Here is a 20,599-nt window from a genome sequence, read left to right on the forward strand (position 1 = left end):
ACCATGCCTGGCTACGTTTTGCATTTTTAGTAGACACAAGATTTCACCATGTTGGCCAGGCTGTTCTTGAACTGATGACCTCATGATCCACAAGCCTCAGCCTCCCAAAGTGCTGGGATTACAGGTGTGAGCCACCGCACCCAGCCGAGATAAGATCAGATTTCAAGGTAACCTGGGGAAGCTGGAGAAGAGGATGGAAGAAAAGAACACCACCTGACATTTTGTTTATTTAGACTCTGCTTTCTTCCATAAAGAACATGAGGGGAGGGAATTCCCAGATTAATAAGGACATAAAGTCTGTCCTGACTGTCCTGAGTGCCCTTTCACCTTCTCACTGCCACTGCCCTGGCTTCTTGGGCCCTGACCCAGGCACTGTGCATGTGGCCTTCTGGTGACCAGAGCCTCACCAGAAGGGCTGTGCCCTAGGGTGGGGGGTGGGGAGGGGTAGTTAAGATACAGTTTTTCAAGGCAGAGCGCAGTACTCTAGGGGCTTAAGGAAAGTTCATGTGGCTTCCAGGGCCTCTGAAGGAGACAGTGTGCAGACTGTGGTGGAGGCCAGCTGGGGAAGAGTATTTTACATCTCCACAGAGAGTCATCATTGACGCATGAGTGATACACATTATTCATTAGAAAAAGCTGATTTTTGCCGGGTGTGGTGGCTGACTTCTGTAATCCTAGCACTCTGGGAGGCCAACGTGGGGTGGGGAGGGTGTGGGGATCTTTTGAGCCCAGGAGTTTGAGTCTAGCCTGAGTAACAAGGATGACACCCCATCTCTTCCAAAAAAAAAAGAAAATTAGCTGGGTAATTTAGGAGTCTTCCTAAGGATATAATAAATATATGTCTTTTTTTTAGGCAGCAGACAGTGGTCAGCTGTTCTCTCATTACTGACGACCAAACATGAAGAAAAAAAATTATAGTAAGGGGGCTTATAATAAATATAAGACAGAACTTAATAAACTAAATCTGGATTTTTATACACACAAAGAAAAATGGGCAGCTCTGGATAATTATCAAATTATCCAAGCCAAAATAGCTTCTCCATTATCTACGTAACAAATTATTTACGTGGATTGAATTGTACAAATAACTGTCTAATATTTTGGGTCTCTGAGTAGACAATCTGGGTGGTCAACGATACAGATTGAGGGCCCTTCAAGGAATATTTTAGAATGGGAAAAGGGTTGATGCTCGTTGCCATTCAACTGGGGGCATTTCTACTGAGATGCAGGTGATATTGATCACATTTGTGGATCCACGATTCTTTGACCAGGATTTGTAGATCCACGATTCTTTGACCAGGATTTGGGCCCATTACAGTAAAATCGTAACAATTTTTGCTTAATGTTTGAAATCAACTTTTAATTGCAAAAATAATGCACTCTTTCCTCTAAATTTTCTTTTCTTTCTTTCTTTCTTTTTTTTTTTTTTTCCGAGACGGAGTCTCGCTCTGTCGTCCAGACTGCAGTGCAGTGGTGCTATCTCGGCTCACTGCAAGCTCCGCCTTCGGGGTTCACGCCGTTCTCCTGCCTTAGCCTCCTGAGTAGCTGGGACTACAGGCGCCCGCCACCACGCCCGGCTAATTTTTTCTATTTTTAGTAGAGACGGGGTTTCACCGTGTTAGCCAGGATGGTCGCGATCTCCTGACCTCATGATCCGCCCGCCTCGGTCTCCCAAAGTGCTGGGATTACAGGCTTGAGCCACCGCGCCCGACCTTTTTTTTGTATTTTTAGTAGAGACAGGGTTTCACCATGTTAGCCAGGATGGTCTCCATCTCCTGATGTCGTGATCCACCCACCTTTGTCTCCCAAAGGTTGGGATTACAGGCGTGAGCCACTGCGCTTAGCCTATTTTTATTTTTTGAGATGGAGTCTGGCTCGTGTCACCCAGGCTGGAGTGCAGTGGTGCAATCTTGGCTCACTGCTACCTTGGCCTCCAGGGTTCAAGCAATTCGCCTGCCTCAGCCTCCCTAGCAGCTGGGATTACAGGCATGCACCACCATGCCCAGCTAATTTTTTATTTTTAGTAGAGAAGGGGATTCACCACGTTGGCCAGGCTGGTCTCAAACTCCTGACCTCAGAAGATCCTCCTACCTCGGCCTCCCAAAGTTCTGGGATTACAGGCGTGAGCCACCACACCTGGCCGAACAGATATTTATTAAACACCTATTAGGTGCCAAGCGGTATGCTGATTGCTTGAGGCTACCCACACTGGTGCATAAATGACCAGTCTTTAATAATAGCAAACACATACGTTCCAAGCACAAGTACATTAACCCATACAATGGTTACAAAGACCACTTTACAGTTGAAGAAACAGGCAAAAACGGTTATTTTTAACTTGCTCAAATCCACACAATAAGGAAGAAGAGGGGCCAATAGTTGAATTTAGGAAACCTGGCTGCTTCAAAGCCTCATGCCGTTAAAAACCACACTACGCTGCTTTAAGATATATCATTTCGGAAAGAAAGTTAACTCTTTTTCCGGATGTTTAAATAAGCTGGGATCTATAATGAAAGTTTATCTAAAGATATAACTGAGCTTCCAGATGGGGTGACAGTACCAGGAGCAGAGTGAGAGGTGTTCAGAAAGGAGAACTGGGAAGAGGCAGAAGAGACATTTTGCCACTTCTTAACTTTGCTTGGTGTTGGAAGTGATCGCTAATGAAAACCTGTCATGAAAATCAACAAGAGAATGCATTTCTTTTAAAGTAACGCATTCACAGCACTATCTTAAGTGCATTCTGAAGTCCTGCTGTCTTTTTTTTTTGAGACGGAGTCTCACTCTGTCGCCAGGCTGGAGCGCAGTGGCGCCATCTCTGCTCACTGCAACCTCAGCCTCCCAGGTTCAAGGGATTCTCCTGTCTCAGCCTCCCGAGTAGCTGGGATTACAGGCACCTGCCACCAGGCCCAGCTAGTTTTTTTATTTTTTAGTAGAGACAGGGTGTCACCTTGTTGGTCAGGCTGGTCTCGATTTCTTGACCTCGTGATCCGCCCGCCTCGGCCTCCCAAAGTGCTGGGATTATAGGCGTGAGCCACCGCACCCAGCCTCTGTCTTAAACTTCATAAAAACATAAGAACCCAAAAAGGATGGAGGGGAGTGCGCCCTTAGCTGCCCCAAACTGGCATGGTGGGAGGCAGGGCAATTGGTCTCGTTTTCTGAGCCGCAGGATTAGGGCTCTGGGTGAGGCCAGAGTCTCAAGTTGTACCCATATCTGCGTGTTTGTATTTCCTGTTTGTAATTCCTCCTGTTTGTATTTTTTGTCTCTTATACGGTACACTTAAAGTTTCTCCACAAGGTGTTTCAACATAAAGTACTCAAAAACTAAAAACGTTTAATTTCATTATTAGGTTTAAGTGTGTAAAAAATGCCCCATCAAGGTTCTTGTACAAACTCCCATTATTCTCCCAGACTCCGAAGTGGCACTCCAGAATAATTTTACGTGGGTCAGCATCTTTTATAAAACGGGCAGGCAGAGCGGCTTATGAAATTAACCTTGGAAACCACGCGGCCACTCTTTCGGGAAATGCCTCCTATTTATGTTTACACGGGCCAGCAAGAGAATCCAAGGTTGGAAAGGTCATTCCTCACTACAGAGGCTCATCGGAATCACAGTTCTGTCTCCAAGTTCGAGTTTTGGGTGTAAAGAGTTTATAAAGCCCAGCCGCTGTCCTCGCAGTGTTTGGGGTTAGCGGAGGGAGAGCTTGTTTGCGACCAAACTTGCCGCGCGGGGCGGCCGCCCGCAGGAACACTGCGGCCTTGTGCGCTCGGCGGTCTGAGCTCCTGCGAGGCCGAGAACTACGCCTGGCGCCCAGCGGCCTCCGCGAACAAAAAGCGATCGGTCGGAAGGTGCTGGCTCAGCCGCCCCTGGCGCTCGAGCCCGAATCCGGCCACAGACCATGAAGGAACACACGGCGCCACGTGCGCGGGGATCGGCGGGAGAGACGCTCCCCTGTACCTCCGGGGCTGGGCCGGCACCGCACGGGTCCACCCAGACAGTAGCTGCCCCAGGCCCCCAATACAGCCGCTCCTAGCTCCTCCCTCCCAGCTCCGCGGTGGCCCAAGCCGCCCTCCGCGCGCCGGACCCAGCACAGTACGGCGCTCTCTCTGCACGAGCCGGGGGTGGGGCCTGTCTCAGCGCGCGGCGGTGGGGCGGGGCTTGGACGCGGGCCGTGGCTCAACTTGAGGGAGGCGGGGCTCGAGGCTCAGAGGAGTTGGACTTGGAGCCTGCTCCGCGCGCTGCGGGGCGGGGCACGGCGGAGCAAGATTGGGTCCGCCCCGAGCGGGGAGGGTGATGCGGCACCACAGGGGCGGGGCTGGAGGTAAAGCGCGGAGCGGAGAGGGACGAGGCTCCGCACTGATTTGTGTTCAAGGCTGGCCCAGAGGGGCGGGGCCAGGTATGGGGCGCAGCCGGGAGCGGGAGGAGCGGTGCAGGACGGGGCCGGGCACCGCGCGGGACGAGGCCGGGCACGGCGCGGGACAAGGCCAGGAACAGCAACGGGTGCGGGGCGGGGCCGGGAGCGTCAAGGGGCGGGGAAGAGGGGGGAATGGGGTGGGCCGGGCTCTGCGAGGGGCGGGGTGGGGAGTGCAGAGCGGGCCTGGGCGCGGGAGCAGGGAGCTGGGCGGGGAGCGGGGCAGGGAGCCGGGCTGGGCTGGGCTCGGCACGGGGCGGGGCGGAGGGCGGGGAGCGGAAAGCAGGACGCGCGGCTCCCGCGGCCCGCTGGCTGCCCTTCCCGCCAGCGCAGGTGTGGGACGGGCGGTGGACTAGGCGCAGAGCTGCGGGAGCAGGCACAGGGAGTGTGGAGCCTGGCGGCGAGACGGCGGGATCCGGTGGGAGCCGGAGTCCCGCCGAGGGGGGCTGGAGGTGGAGGGGCCCGGCGAGGCCGCGATGAAGCCGAGCGGCGAGGACCAGGCGGCGCCGGCGGCCGGCCCCTGGGAGGAGTGCTTCCAGGCGGCCGTGCAGCTGGCTCTGCGGGCAGGACAGGTGAGCGCCGCGGCTGGGCTCGGAACTCCAAGGCGTGGGCCTTGGGAGCCGCCTAGAATGGCGGGGTCCTAGCGCGCAGCGGACGGGCGCCCGGGGTCCGCACCCGAGGGCGCGGGGCGCGGAGCGGTGAAAGGAGCCTTTGTGCTGGTGTCCTGGACACACCTCCCGCGCCCTTCTCCAGCCCCCGGAGCCCTGGCGGCGAGCCCCTCTGCTTTGGAGTTGAGCGGCTAACGTGACCTTTGCATTTGAGTGAGTGGTCAGAATGTGGAAATCTTTCCAGGGCTAGCGTACAGGGCTGTTGGTTTTTAAGGACCTATGAATGGATTCAGCTCGCGGTAGGAAGCCCGGGGCTAAGCCCCGGCCGCGTGGGCATCTGGCTGGGCTGCCATTTGATTGTCCTGGCTGCAGCGTCCTCAACCCAAACTTACTCTGACCCACAGCCTGAAAGTGGCTGCGCTCCGCGACGGGCACGGACTCAGAGTTCAGGAGGAACTTGTTACACTGCTCGGAAGGATGAAAACCGAGCCGCAGAGCTACCGAAAACCAGCGAGCAGGGTTTAAAATGGAGTGCAGTTCCTCTCTTCTCTTTTTTATTTTTGTGATTGTTCCTTCCACTTTCCTCAGTACCTTCAGCAGTGCCTGACACACCGACAGTACTGGTAGGCAAGCGAGTGTTGGTTCTCCCAGGACTGTAAGATGGCTTACTCCATGTTTGCCTCTTAGGATGTGATTGTGGGCCGGGCGCAGTGGCTCACGCCTGTAATCCCAGCACTTTGGGAGGCGGAGGCAGGTGGACCACTTGAGGTCAGGAGTTCGAGACCAGCCTGGCCAACATGGTGAAACCTCGTCTCTACTGAAAATACAAAATTAGCTGGGCATGGTGGCGCGTGCCTTAGTTCCAGCTATTTGGGAGGCTGAGGCAGGAGAATCACTTGAACCCGGGAGGCGGAGGTTGCAGTGAGCTGAGATCGCGCCATTGCACACCAGCCTGGGCAACAAGAGCGAAACTCCGTCTCAAAAAAAAAAAAAAAAAGTGATTGTTTTCGGGGATTTGAGAGACAGGAGGTGTGCTGAGGGCAGATTGGCCTTTTATATTCAAACACCATTTGTTTTCTTTTTTGAGGTCTGACAGTCCGAAAATGCTCTACCAGTTTCCCTAGATGTTAAAATCGGACTGTTACCAATCTTAAATTTGAAGTGAGTCGTCATAAAGTGGATAGTGCTTTACCTTGGTGCAAATTCTCTAATCCTGTTTAAAAATTAATCTGCAATACCAAGTAGACACATTTTTTTGTTGAAGGGCCTTCCTTCCCTTTGTGATTTTAAGGACCCAAGCCTCGGACTGTAAAGAATGAATGAATTTAAAAGAGTGTCGTGAAACTCCACCCTCTTTGACCTTTCCCTCCTGTAGGAAACCTTCCTGCAAGGCAGATGAAGCTTGTAGCTTCAGTGCAAGCGTTCTTCCTGGAAAGCAGATCTGCTGTGTGCATGGAACACGGGTTCTCCTTCCATCCTTCCCTGCCTCCCAGCTTTCCTTCCAGAGCAAGCATCAGCCAGATATTTAGGAACTTTTAGGTTCTACCGTAAAACTTTTCTTCCTTGAGGCAGTGAAAAGCCAGCTTAGGATTCAGACATTGCTGTGTAAACGCTGGCGAGCTAAGTTAGGAGTTTCTGTGGTTTTCAAATTTAGATCCTTGAAGAAACAGAAGATTTTAAAATTTTACGTTATTATTTAACAAATGTGCATAAAGAGCTTGCAAGAGAGCTGGAACAGTTCTAAGGCTCCTATGACTTTTAAGAGATATTTTATGTCTTTGCAACTTGCCAACAACAAAAAAAGCTTTTTTTAAACGCTGGAGAGGGTTGAAATAAAGATGCTGCCATTAGGAGTCTGGTCAGGAAGCCCGGGCCGCCGGGGCTCCCCCTCAGGCATTATGCTGATGCTTCCTGCTTGCCGGGCAGTGCTGAGGGAATGGCCTGAAGGTCTGCTGCTGGGACAAACAGAAGCCACACAAGGTCATCGGAACCTGTGTAAAGAGGGACAGATTGTCTTCTAATGCAATCGGGGGCTGACTGGAGAAAACATATCCTTTAGCCAGATGACCTGGTTCAGGGTGTAAAGGTCGTGAGTGGTGATCCTTTTGGAGTTCTCCTTAGTGAAGAGCATGTTGGCAAAGTCTCAGGGGCCCCAGATGCCCACCCTTCACCAGCACCCAGCATTCTACCGCTCTGTTGTTCGCTGCTCTCAGCTGCCCCTGAGATGGAGTCTGGGTTCTAGATGCTGAAAGGTGAGGGAGCCGAAGGAGAGACCTTCCAAGAGATAAAGTTTCACTGTCCTTTCTCTCTTAGACACTGGTTCCGCTCAAGGTGGCCCTGGAGAAGCTGCTTCCATTTCCCCTCTGCCCCAATCCTGGCAGGCTTCCCTGTCCCAGGCTCCCAATTCCCTCACCTGCCCCCTCCATGCTTCTGTGCCACTCTTCCTTCCGTGACCCTGGGGATCATCCCTGCCCTCCTAGTTCCAGCCACCCACACTGTAATGGGAGCCTCCTTCCTGGCCGTTGGGCTTTTGGGGAGGGAGTGACCACAGCTCCACCCCAAGTACAGATGACAGTATTCACTGATGTGGATGATTGTCATCTTTTGTGTGATGTGTGAACAGAAGTATTGTAGAAAGCTCTGCCTTTCAAATCCCCCTGTGGAGTTGAACCGGCTTCTGTTGGGCCAGAAACTTAGACAATTTAGGGGACAATTTAAGAAAATACAAAATTTGCCAGGCGTGGTGGCTCAAGCCTGTAATCCCAGCACTTTGGGAGGCTGAGGCTTGTGGATCACCTGAGGTCAGGAGTTTGAGACCAACATAGTGAAACCCCATCTCTACTAAAAATACAAAAATTGTGGCCTGGTGCGGTGGCTCACGCCTGTAATCCCAGCACTTTGGGAGGCCAAGGTGGGCAGATCACAAGGTCAGGAGATCAAGACCATCCTGGCTAACATGGTGAAACCTCGTCTCTACTAAAAATACAAAAAATTAGCTGGGCGTGGTGGCGGGCGCCTGTAGTCCCAGCTACTCGGGAGGCCGAGGCAGGAGAATGGCGTGAACCCGGGAGGCAGAGTTTGCAGTGAGCGGAGATCGCGCCACTGCACTCCAGCCTGGGCGACAGAGCAAGCCGCTGTCTCAAAAAAAAAAAATAAAAAAATCAGTCAAGTGTGGTGGCACACGCCTGTAATCCCTGCTACTAAGGAGGCTGAGGCAGGAGAATCTGTAGAACCTGGGATGTGGAGGATGCAATGGTAAGCCTAGATTGCACCACTGCACTCCAGCCTGGGTGATAAGGGTGAAACTGTCTCAAAAAAAAAAAAAAAGAGAAAATACAAAATTACAAATTCAAACTTAGATATAGAAGTTACTTAGAATAAGAACAATCACATCTGTAAGTTTCTAAGATGCTAAGAAATACTGCAAATATCACGAAATACACAAAAATAACAATTCTTTCACTGCTTCTCATACTTCTGTAATGCTTTTTGCCCTTTTTCTGGCTTCATACCGTTTGCATCTTTTGAATGACAATGATTTTGTAATATTTTATATGGGGAGAATAGAAAGATACATTCAGCGTTTCCTGTTGCTTGGCTGATTGAAATTTATTACTGACAATTTAGAAAATTTAGGCTTCAAGCTTGTTACTGGTAACAATTGGCCATATAAATTTTTAGGATGTCATCAAATTGAGAACCTTCTATGAGTTTTTTTATACATTAGTTGTAAGTGAGTCTGTTTTTCACAGACTTGCTTCTGGCTCTGTGCAGTGGAAATCTGGTTTATTTTTGTGATCCACACATTTTCAGTGCTGGTGCCTGTGTCCACCTCACGTGCTCCTCTGGTCCTGTATGTTTTTGTCACCATGCCAGGTGGGTCGGTGTGATGGACAGGGGAATATGTCTGGAAGCCCTTTCTACACTGGATGGCTCTCAGTAACTTAGAGAGAAATGTGACTGCAAACCCTGTTGAATGAAGCAAAGTTAGTTCATCTCCTCAGCTTACCTTTAGCCCACACTGGCTGTATCCACGCCAGTGCCACGTGATGCAAAGTCTGATGGAGGGACAGTTTAAGTGGAAAGGCACAAGGTTAGATCTACAGTCAGAACAGCTGACTTTTGCCCATTACAAAAGGGGTTTGTGTACGGCTTTGTGAACACTTTGTTAGGGTCCCTTGCAGGCAAGTGGGGGCCTTGATGCTTAAGGGTCATTAGCTTCACAGGAAATTCATCTCTGTTTACTTGTAACAAAATCTCAGGACAAAGCAGAAAAAGAAAAACCTAGCACTGACCTCAGGACCGCAGACTTCCCCCCTTCTCTTGTTGGCCTTGCACACCCTTGCAGGTTATGCTTCCCGAGACTCGGCCTTGCGAAGTGGGCCTGTTGTCCCCTTGTTCGGCCAGATCTGGTCACTCTGCTTGGTGTTTGCAAAACACACGTTGCATTTTCTTGCCTTTCTTCTGGCCTATGGAGTATGCAAACCATTCCCTGTCTCCAGAGCCCAGGTCCTGAGCCCCTTCCTTCACGGACCGCTTCTCAGGTGGCCTTCCCTGTCTTTCCAGTGCCCCACCTGGTCCTGCTGAGCTGGCAGTCCTCACAGCTTTATTTATCCTTGCCTGGTGGTGTGCCCTCCACACAGTGGGTCCTTGGAATATGAATACTCTTCTGTCTACCTGTGGCTTTTCAGGCAGAAGGCACATTGGTGGGCTCTGGACCCGTGTCCCCACTTGTCCATCTGGCTTTACCAACACAGTGTTGTTTTGATTTGTGATTTTCCTTTTTGTTGGTTATTCACACCAGGAATTTAATGAGTGAAGTAACACTGAAAGCACATGATGAAGAACAGCAGCACCTGGCCCGCGCTCCCCACCCCTCGTCCTGTGTCCAGAGTCCCTGTTCTCAATTTTCTGAGAGTTACACCCATTTCTAAGTAATGTGCTTCTGTCATGCTTTCTTGAGTTGTTCATTGTTGACAGAATTATTCTGTGTTACGCCGTGTAGCGGCCCTGCCCGTGTGGTTCCGTGGGCTTCCATGTCCATGTTCAGATGGCCATGCAGATGTAACTCATGGTTCAGCCCAGCAGTGTATTCCTTTCTTTCTAATGCAACTTGTATTTTCGTTAAAGTTAAAGAACGTTTTGTTTTGCTTTGCCTTTGTCTAGTTTTCTGTGTACCTATTGTGAGTCATCCATCTTCCCAGCAGGATTTTTCATGATCTCCTTGGTGTGGTCACACTCCTTGGGTCGTTGCTGTGGAGCAGTGCTTCTCCAGCTTTGGCTGTGTTGGAAGCCCAAGAGGGCTTATTAAGGCAAATGGGGTCCCACCGCAGGGTTTCTCATTCACTAGGTCTGGAGTGGGCACCAGAATATGCATTTCTAACATTCCCAGCTGACATAGATGCTGCTAGTCTGGAGTGGCACTATGGGAACTTCCGCTGCATGGTATTTTATCACGTGAGTACATCACTATTCATTCAACTGTTTTATTTATTATTTATTTTTATTTTTTGAGAAGACATCTAGCTCTCTCGCTCAGGCTGGAGTGCAGTGGCGTAATCTTGGCTCACCAAAACCTCCGCCTCCTGGGTTCAAGCGATTCTCCTGCCTCAGCCTCCTGAATAGCTGGGTCTACAGGCATGCGCCACCATGCCTGGCTAATTTTTGTATTTTTTAGTAGAGACGGGGTTTCACCATATTGGCCAGGCTGATCTAGAACTCCTGACCTCAAGTGGTCCACCCGCCTTGGCCTCCCAAAGTGCTGGGATTACAGGCACGAGCCACTGCGCCTGGCCTCATTCAACTCTTGAGCAAACTGGATAATGTCCAGTTTGGAGTTAATACGGATAATGTTGCTGTGAACTTTCTTGCACATGTCTTTTGATTATGTATGCATTTCTGTTGGGGATTTATTAATAGTAGGAGTAGAATCGCTGTGTCATTGGGAATGTAAATTCTGCCAAGTAGTTCTCTAAAGAGGATGTACCAGGTTACACTCCACCCTGCAGTGTGTGAGGGTTCCCATTTCCCCACGTCTTCCACAACATGTGGTATGGTCTGTCTTTTATATTGTAGCGATTCTGATGGGCTTGAGGTGGTATTTTATTGTAGTTTTAATTTGCATTTCTTAGATAATTAGTGAACTTAAATGCACATGTTTATTGGCTTTTTTTTTTTTTTTTTTGAGACAGTCTTGCTCTGTCGCCCAGGTTGGAGTGCAGTGGTGCGATCTCAGCTCACTGCAACCTCCGCCTCCCGGGCTCAAGCAGTTCTCCTGCCTCAGCCTCCTGAGTAGCTAGAATCACAGGCATGTGCCACCACGCCTGGCTAATTTTTGTATTTTTAGTAGAGATGGGGTTTCACCATGTTGGCCAGGCCGGTCTCGAACTCCTGACCTCATGTGATCCACCCACCTTGGCCTCCCAAAGTGCTGGGATTACAGGCGTGAGCCACTGTGCCCAGCTGTTTATTGGCTTCTTTGATATTATTTGGGCCGGGCTCGGTGGCTCACGCCTGTAATCCTAGCACTTTGGGAGGCCGAGGCGGGCGGATCATGAGGTCAGGAGATCGAGACCATCCTGGCTAACACGGTGAAACCCCGTCTCTACTAAAAATACAAAAAATTAGCCGGGCGTGGTGGTGGGCGCCTGTAGTCCCAGCTACTTGGGAGGCTGAGGCAGGAGAATGGCTTGAACCCGGGAGGCGGAGCTTGCAGTGAGCCGAGATTACGCCACTGCACTCCAGCCTGGGCGACAGAGCGAGACTCCGTCTCAAAAAAAAAAAAAAAGGTATTATTTGCTTTTAAAATGATGGTAATAACACATTGATTTTAAATTTATTCATCCAACAAAGAATCATTGAACAACTCAGGAAAGGGCTTTAGCTTTTTTACTCTGAGTGTGAGGGGAGGTTTGGGGCAGAGTCTTGTGTGGGGCTTTATAGGACTCTATATAGGGGACCACCCTGGCTGCCGCATGAGGTCTTGTGTGGGACACTAGGGGGACCAGAATCAGGTATCTGATAGGAAGCCACGTGAGAAATGAGGGTGGATTTGACTGGGGTGCAGTGAAGAAGGTGGTGAAGAAGATTTACTTGGAAGGCTGCGGTGACAGGGTTTGCCTCTGAGTTGGATGTGGGGTGTGAGAGAAAGAGAGGAGCCAAGGATGACTTCAAGGGTTTAGGCCTAAAAAACTGGTTGAATGGATTTGCCACTTCCCAAGATGGCAAAACTGCAGGAGGAACAGGTTTGGAGCTGGGAGTCGAGTGTTCTCTTCTGCGCAGGTTAAGCTCGAATTGCCAGTAGATTTCTTATTTTATTTTTTTGAGACAGGGTATCACTTTGTTTCCCTGGCTGGAATGCAGTGGTGCAATCACAGCTTCTACCTCCTGGGCTCAAGTGATTCTCCCACCTCAGCCTCCTGAGTAGCTGGGACTATAGGCATGTGTCACCATGCCTGGATAATATGTATTTTTTAATTTGTTGTAGAGACGGGGTTTCACTAAGTGGAGATGTTGGATTTGCACCCAAGCTGACGGCAGAGATGCAGTGTGGAAGTCATGTCCCTGGAGATGGTATTTAGGGCCCTGTCCCCGACAGGAGGAGAGCAGGCTTGGCCACTGATGGGCTTTGCTGTCGGATGAGCCCAGGTCAGGCTCCCATTTTCCTCCTTGGGAGCCTCACAAATGCCAGTTTGTGGAGGTCATTTCTGAAGTGGTTCATTTCTCCAGAAAAGGCTTCCCCCCTCTTCCTGCCTGGGCTGAGCGCACCTGTCGCTGGAGGAAGAGGAGGCAGGAGGGGGAGAGGAGGCGGTGGTGATGGCCTCCACCTCCTGCCTCGCCTGGTCCACGCCTCTGGTGTTTGCTTAGCTCTGCAGGTTGGGGTCAGCCTACATGAGAAATTCGAAAGCTCGCCAACATTTCAAACATCAGCAGACACAGAATTCCTGTGAGACAGCAGCTGGCAGGCACAGAGTAGCAGCTGTCCCTGTGGTGGGGTGGGGGTCGGCACATGGTCTCCAAGGGTCCAAGGCCCACTGCTCCTGACCCTGTCTGAGAGGTCCCTATCATTTCCTACCCGTTTTGCTAACAAAAGCTGTCTGAGAAGGGGGAGGGCAGAAGCCACTGCCGTTGCCTCTGGGCAGCCTCATCCCAGCCCTTGGCACTCCAGGCTGCCAGTGAGGTCCCACCTGTGCCCCCTTAAGGAGAGGCTGGTAGAGGGCTCATCCCCACGGGGAGAATGAGTCCTGGACTCTGTGGCCCTGAGATTGTCACTTGCTCACCCAAATGAAGCGCTGCCCAGGGGAGATTACTGTCTTTGGAGTTTGGGGCAGGAGGGTGGGTGAAATCACTCAGCCAGAGGATGGAGAGGCTGCTAGTGAGATACAGGCCCCCTCCCCGAGCTTTAGGGGTGGAGGAAGGCAGGAGCTCAAAGGCATGGGGAGCTGAGACATTGAGAAGGAGAGGGGAGTTCTGGAGTCTAGGCCCCTCCCTCTCTCCTGGCCTCCTCCTGGGCCCAATGGAGACAGGAGCCTGGAGCCTGGTTTGCGTCTTCTCTCTTCTGTGGGAGGTGAGGGAAGTCCTTGGTCTCTAGGCTGAGCCAGTCTCAGGATCCTGTGTTCACTGTCCCAGCTCTGCCCTAGCCTGCCGTGAACGCTGCAGGAGGCCTTCTGCAGACTGGCGCCCTGCCCCTGGGCTCACCTCTCATGTGAGAGATGGAGGAGGTGCAGACCTGGCCAGTCACTGCAGTGTGCAGGGGGACTGGGGGGCCATCCCAGCGCCTGGGATGTGGACAGCTTCCTGGAAGAAGTCACAGCTGAGTGTGTCTTTAGAAAGAAAAGCAGGAGTCAGCTAGGAAAGTTAGGTGATGGGCTTGGGAAGGGGAGAGAGAAGAGGAGGGGTTGGGGCCAATAGAGAAGATGAAAAGCAGAAGGGGCAAAAGAGAACACAGCACCAAGGACCTGCAAGAAATGCACTTTGGCTGAAATTTGAGGTGGGAGAGGTCAGGACTTGGGGGCCCTGTGTGGAGGGCAGAGTTGCAGGTGGGTGTCCTGCTCGAACTGATGGGGTGTGGCCCTTGGGGGCTGTGAGTTGGGGTGGACTTGATGATGAGTCGTACATTGAGGGAGACAGGAATAAAGGACTTCTGGGTTTCTGGCTTATGCAGCTGGCTGGCTGTCATTGCTTTTGAGAGAAATGTGAGCTGGAGAGGGATTAGGAAGTAATCAATTGTGATGGCTTCAGCCGTGGGGTCAGCTGTGTTTAGCAATGGTGGACTTGGACTGTGGTGCTGGGAACCCCTTCCCTGTACCTTACAGCTGCAGGGCCTTGGGCAACTTTCTCCATTTCTTTGTGCCTCTGTTTCCTCATCTTTAACATGGAGAATAATTTTTGCTGTCCTCAGAGTTACTGTGTGGAACAAATGTACATGTGAACTGCTCAGAACAGCACGGGGCGGAGGAAGCGCTCTGTAAACTTGAGCTCAGGCCGTGGAGCTGGGCAGGGGGTGAGGTGGAGGCCGTCTCCAGGAAGCTCAGCTGCTGAAGGCAGGTCTGAGGGCTTGCAAACACCCACTTTCAAGGAATGGTAGGAGGGAGATGAGCCGCAGAATGGTGGGGAGATAGGAGGAAAGCCACGAGAGGAGGCAGGGGCCACAGGCCACGGGCCCTGCAACACGGAATGCAGCTTGGATGTGGGTGACGGGTGGCTGCTGGCATTGGTATGGAAGGTGCCAGTGCCTTGTCAGGGCGGAGGGCGACTAGCGATCAAGGTGAGGGGAAATATAGCCACGAGACTAAAGGAGGCATTGAGGATTCGAGAGCCTGAGGTGGGCTGGCCTGGGAGCCACGTCTGCTTGGACCAGCTTCTCCTCTTCCTCCCAGGGTTGAGGTTGTACAGAGATTTGTGATGCATCAACAGCTGTGAACTGCTGACCACATGTGCCACATGACACCATGTGATAGGCATGTTATTACCTGGGTACTTGATGAACTGTTAGGTTTTATTGATTGTCACGTGTCAGGTTCTTCAGAGAAACAGGACAGGCAGGAGGTGGGTGGGTCCAGTCTGCAGGGTGGGCTGGCAGCTGGAGACCGGGAGAGACAGCTGATGTTCCAGTTCGAAGGCCATAGGGCAGGAAGAGTTGTTCATGTGGACAGAGTCCCAAGGCCATTTGCTGAGAACCCCCTTTTACTTGGGGGAGGGTCAGCCTTTTCATTCTGTTTGGGCCCTCAGCTGATTGGACAAGGCCTGCCCACAGGAAGGAGGGGGATCTACTTTCCTGATTCAGATGCTGATGCCCTTGCAGAAACAACCAGAACAATTTGTTTTTTTTTTTGAGATGGAGCCTTGCTCTGTCTCCCAGGATGGAGTGCAGTGGCATAATCTTGGCTCACCGCAACCTCCACCTCCTGGGCTCAAGAGATTCTCCTACCTCAGCCCCCTGAGTAGCTGGGATTATAGGCGTGTGCCAGCACACCCAGCTAATTTTTGTATTTTTAGTAGAGACAGAGTTTCCCCATGTTGGCCAGGCTGGTCTCGAACTCCTGACCTCAGGTGATCTGCCTGCCTCGGCCTCCCAGTGCTGGGATTACAGGCATGAGCCACCACGCCTAGCCCAGAACAATGTTTGACCAAGTATCTGCGCTCCCCATAGCTCAGTCAAGTTGACACATAAAATTAACCATCACAACACATTCACTTGTGTTGCAGTAAATCTGGAAGCATAAACATGGGGCGTGTTGTCAGGTGCACACCTCCAGTGGCCACATCTTCCTGACCTGACAGAGGGAAAGACACATCTCCTATTGAAACCGCACTCTGGCAAGGCTCCAGCGTGCTGCTCTTTGGATGATGTACAGGGCCTGGGTTCCAGAGCACATGCCAGCTGCCCTGCAGTTACTGGCATAAAGGTCGGATGGGGACAGGAGCACAAGAACAAGATGGGGTGAGACAGGAAAGATATTTGGACGTCTCCATGAATATGTTAGCCTAGGATGTCTCTGAAGCTGGAGTTGATGGTGACCTTTCCTTTTAGATTTGAAATTCAGGCTTCAGTGACTTCAGGCCTATATTTCATACGTTATACATTAACAGAATGCTACTGGAAGGAGAGACCCGAGCCAGGGGGGTCTGTGAAGTGCATGCTTAGTTAGCGAGTAGCTGAAAAACATTAATTAAAAACCAGGATACCTAACTCATTGCTGGTGGAGTGAGAGTTTAAAATCTCTAAGACTGAGGGAAAATAGCCGTGGTAAAGGGGTTCAGTGGGAACTTAACCTGGCAACCCCACGTGCTCCCTCGCCCTGTGGGTGTGATCCTGGCTAAAGGGCAGGGCTGTTTGAGTCTCGCTTACTGATTTTAGAAATACAGCACTTTTCCTCACCTTTTCTCTTAGCATAGGACAATTTGTGAATTAAACATTTTTTAACCTAGTATTTTAGCATCCTATTTGCAACTTGTACATTGTATGTACAGTACGTTCTTATTTTTTGTAAAAATACAAAAATTAGCTGAGAAAGTCATTAGATTTTCTCAGATAAATGTTCTCACAACTGATACTGGTGAGGTTCTGTGTGTAAATAAGTTTGTGGACCAAGACCTTTTCATACAATACCTCGTGTGATTCCTAAAACAACCCAATGTGTTAGATATACTGTTATTACAAAAGAGGAAATGAAGGCCATGAGAACCCGTATAGAATTTGAATTTAGAGCTGTCTGATTCTGGAGTGTACTTTATCCCTCTCTACTCCCACTGATATTATGAAACTGCTGAAAACAAGAATTATATCCTGGAAGGGAATTTTTCATACACATCTTCTTCATGAAGAGCTACAGGACAAGGCTTCTGACTTTTTTAGGTTAGCTTAGTGTCATTGTCTGTTGGTGACTGAAGGAAGCTAGCTGGCGCAGCCCCCATGTGTGCAAGGCCCCGAGTACACCTGATGGAGCCCCATCTGGTGCATATGGGTGCATGTTGCTGGCATCAGCACCTTGCCCGGGGTGAGGGTAGTTCTTGGAGCTATTGGGATGAAATGCAGAGCTCCCAACCTGGAGGAGTGCATGGCCCAGTGGAGGGGACAGGGCAGTGACCAAGTACAGTGGGCTGTGCAGTAGCTGACCCAGGAAGAGGGGCCTCAGCCAGGGCACTGGGCGGACGGCCACATGGGCGACCTCCTGGAGGAGCTGTGCTGGAGTAGATGGAGGCTGAGAGCACAGACAGGCAGGAGGTGGCCAGGGATGTCATTGCAGGCACAAGGGATTGTGTCCAAAGAAAGACATGGAGGTACAAGAGGGAGGACACTTGAGGGGGCTTGAGCCTGGCATGGGGCATGCTGCCCTGGCTGGGTGTGAAGGGCCTTGCACACCTGACGCAAGACAGCCCGATTGTGAGGCCAGGTCTAGTGGGAGAGGCTGGCCACAGGGTCACCTGTAGGTAGGTGGTACAGGCATGTTCGAGCCCCATGGCCTTCCTTGTGACACACTAACAAAGAAAGTCATCAGAGAAACTGCAATAATAAATATTAATAAAAGCAGAAAACAGTTAATATTTTAAAAGATTATGAAGGCTGGGTGTAGTGGCTCACGTTTTAATCCCAGCACTTTGGGAGGCTGAGGCGGGAGGATCACTTGAGGCCCGGAGTTTGAGACCAGCCTTGGCAATATCATGAGACCTCACCTCTACAAAATAAAAATAAAAATGATCCAGGCGTGGTGGCGTATGCTCGTAGTTGCAGCTACTGGGGAGGCTGAGGCGGGAGGATTGCTTGAGTTCAGGAGGTCAAGACTACAGTGAGCCAAGATTGTGCTACTGCACTCCATCTGGGGCAACAGAGAGAGACCGTCTCAAGAAAAAAATAACAACGGCGCATAACACAACACAGCATCCTGTCTCTGAATCCACTCTTCCCGCTCTGTAACCCATGACTCGGCCCTGTTTTCCTGGCGGACACACCCAGATTGCAGCATTCCCCAAGCTGCCCCAAGGGCCCCCAGCACCCGCCTCCTCCACACACACAGCTGTGTATGTTTTGAATGTGGAAAACTGAGTGTATAAATACCAGTGAGCTTAGATAAGGTGACACAAAAGGACATATTACAAAGTCTTCTAGCATTTAGTTAACTGTGAGCTCAGTGTGCAGCAGTCAAGGACTCTATGCATTCACTCAGCAGGTGTTCCTGGAGACCCCCATGAGGAGCCCCCATGCAGGGTGCACCATGGCCTGTTGGAGGTGGACAGAGACAGAGAGGGTAGGGTTCCTTCCAGCTGGTTGAGCAGACACATGGAGTGATAAGTGCTGTGGGTGCCAGTTGGTGGCTTGTGTAAGTGCTGTGGTCACAGTCGGGTGAGTGCCCCTCTGCCCGCAGAAGCTGGAGGTTCCTCATGTGGAAGGTGATATTTGAACTGAGTCATAAAGGAGGAGGACAGTGGGCTGGCTGAGGCGGTTCCATCAGGAGACTCCAGGGTTAATGATTCCGTGCTCACCCAGGGACCCAGCTTTGTCCTCCCTCATTGCTCCGAGGTGTTCTCTTCCTGCATGGCTAGCACCACACCTACTTTGTAGCCTGTGGCAAGGGGGAATGGGACACGAGGAAGTGCAAGGCAGTATCCTTTTGAGGATGTGACTTGGAAGTTGCAGGTCTTGCTTCCAGTCCCATTCTCTGGGGCAGAACTTGGTGCTGAGGCCGCACGTATCTGCATGGCGTGCAGATTACAAGGCAGCCCTGTGCTTGCTCCAACTTGGGGGTTCTGTTCCTAAAAGGAAGAAGGGGAGACTGGACGTTTGGGGTCAAATGGCCTCTGCTACAAGGGCAAATCTGGAAGCTATTGTGTGCTCCCTTCAGGGGTTTTGACTTTATCCACATAGTGACAGGGCGCCACCAAGTGCTCTGCTGGGGAGACGCATGGTCACCATGAGTGTTTTAGGAAGTGCATCTGGCTGTGCTGGGAGAGTGGGTCTGAGTGCAGGAAGCAGATCTGGTCTAGCTCCAGGAGGTGCGACTTATGGATGGAAGCACTGGATCTTTTCAACAGGGCAACCAGAAAAACAGCCAGACAGAAGGACCTGGGTGGTCAGCACTCACATAGACACTAGTGTTCCAGTTTGGAAAAATGTTACAGTCTATTCAAGCAGTCCAATGTGTGTTTTATTCATTCTTTCAAAGAACTCTGTGTACCTGCTGTATGTGTATTTGCTGAATGCCAGGGAGCATTCCTGATGCTAGGGGTACAGAAGGGAAGCAGAAAGAGCTCTGCCCTCAGAAGCCTCTGCCTGGGAGAGACAGTCAACAACAAAACAGACAGGAAGGATGAACGGAAGCAGAAAGAGCTCTGCCCTCCGAGCTCCTGCCTGGGAGAGACAGTCAAAAACAAAACTGACAGGAAGGATGGTTTCAGATGGGATACGATAAGTTGTAGAAGGATCAGAAAACAGGAAGTCCTTGGGGCAGAAACATTTGGTTAGGATCAGTGAGAAAACCCCAGAGCACAGCAGGAGAGCAACTTGGGGCTGACCTGCCAGGTGAGCTGTGAAGGGCTGGCCCTGGGATTTGGGATTTGGAATTTCCCAAGGGCCCTGGGATTTGGGATGTGTTCTGTGAGCAGCGGGAAGCCATTGGATCATTTTCTGCAGTAAAGTGATGTGATGTAATTGGTGTCTGAAAATTCCCCATCCACCTGCTGCGTAGAGGCTGCAAGGGTGGACGGGTGGAATACCATCCACCCTTGCAGGTAGCTTTACGGCTGCTCCCCATGTGGGGATGCCACAAGCATGAAGTAAAGCCACTGTCTTCTCAGGTGGTGGTCCTGGGTTCAAAACCCACCACCACCTGCCCATCCCGCCTGCTGAGGTGGAACATCCTGGTCTCCTAGTGGCTCTCTTCACATGGGGGTTTGAGAACCTGCTCTAGCTCCATGCTACTGAAGTGAGCACCCCTGCATCAGGGTCACCATAGAGCTTGCCAGAAATGCAGCTCTCAGACCCCAGTCAGACTTGTGCAGCACAGTCTGCCCTTCCTCGAGATCCCAGAGGCTCTGTTGCCATATCCTCTTTGGGGCTGTGTCCCCTGGTTAGGCTGCCTTTCTCACCCCAGCTGTATGCACACACTCCCCACACCACACCACCACACCCACATACCCAGAAATCCATACACACCCAGAGATACACACAGAGACACACATACCCTGCATCTTCCCACACCACACCGATACACACACACCCAGAGACAGACATACAGACACCCTGCATCCTCTCACATCACAGCAACACACACACACCCAGAAATACACACAGAGACACACACCCTGACTCCCCCCATACCCCATGAACACACACAGGTACACAACAGAGACACACACATACCAGGAATCACCATGGCCATACATGAGACAAGCTTTGTGCTGAAGGCCTGTCTGGCCAGCTCAGGGTTGAGGGCCCTGGACCATGGGCAGGTGCTACGGGAGCCACATGTGAAGAGTGTGAGATTCACAGACAAGGCCTGTGGAGCTTGATTTGTTGAGAGTGCTGTGTGCAAATTGGTGATTTGAGAAAATTGACCTGGTGGCAATGAGCAGGAACTGGGAAAC

At 51.3% G+C, this 20,599-nt stretch overlaps 1 protein-coding gene across 1 annotated transcript in view; it reads left to right on the forward strand.

The window, feature by feature from the left end:
* The first annotated feature begins 4,643 nt into the window (after window positions 1-4,643).
* Window positions 4,644-20,599, forward strand: part of IMPA2 (inositol monophosphatase 2) — a 50,397-nt gene continuing 34,441 nt past the window's right edge. Inside the window, exon 1 of the mRNA XM_030810782.1 lies at window positions 4,644-4,981. Coding sequence (XP_030666642.1) covers window positions 4,886-4,981 — 96 coding nt within the window. The 5' untranslated portion in view covers window positions 4,644-4,885. The remainder of the gene's footprint in view (window positions 4,982-20,599) is intronic.

Source organism: Nomascus leucogenys, chromosome 4 (genome assembly GCF_006542625.1).
Source record: "Nomascus leucogenys isolate Asia chromosome 4, Asia_NLE_v1, whole genome shotgun sequence".
NCBI lineage: Eukaryota > Metazoa > Chordata > Mammalia > Primates > Hylobatidae > Nomascus > Nomascus leucogenys.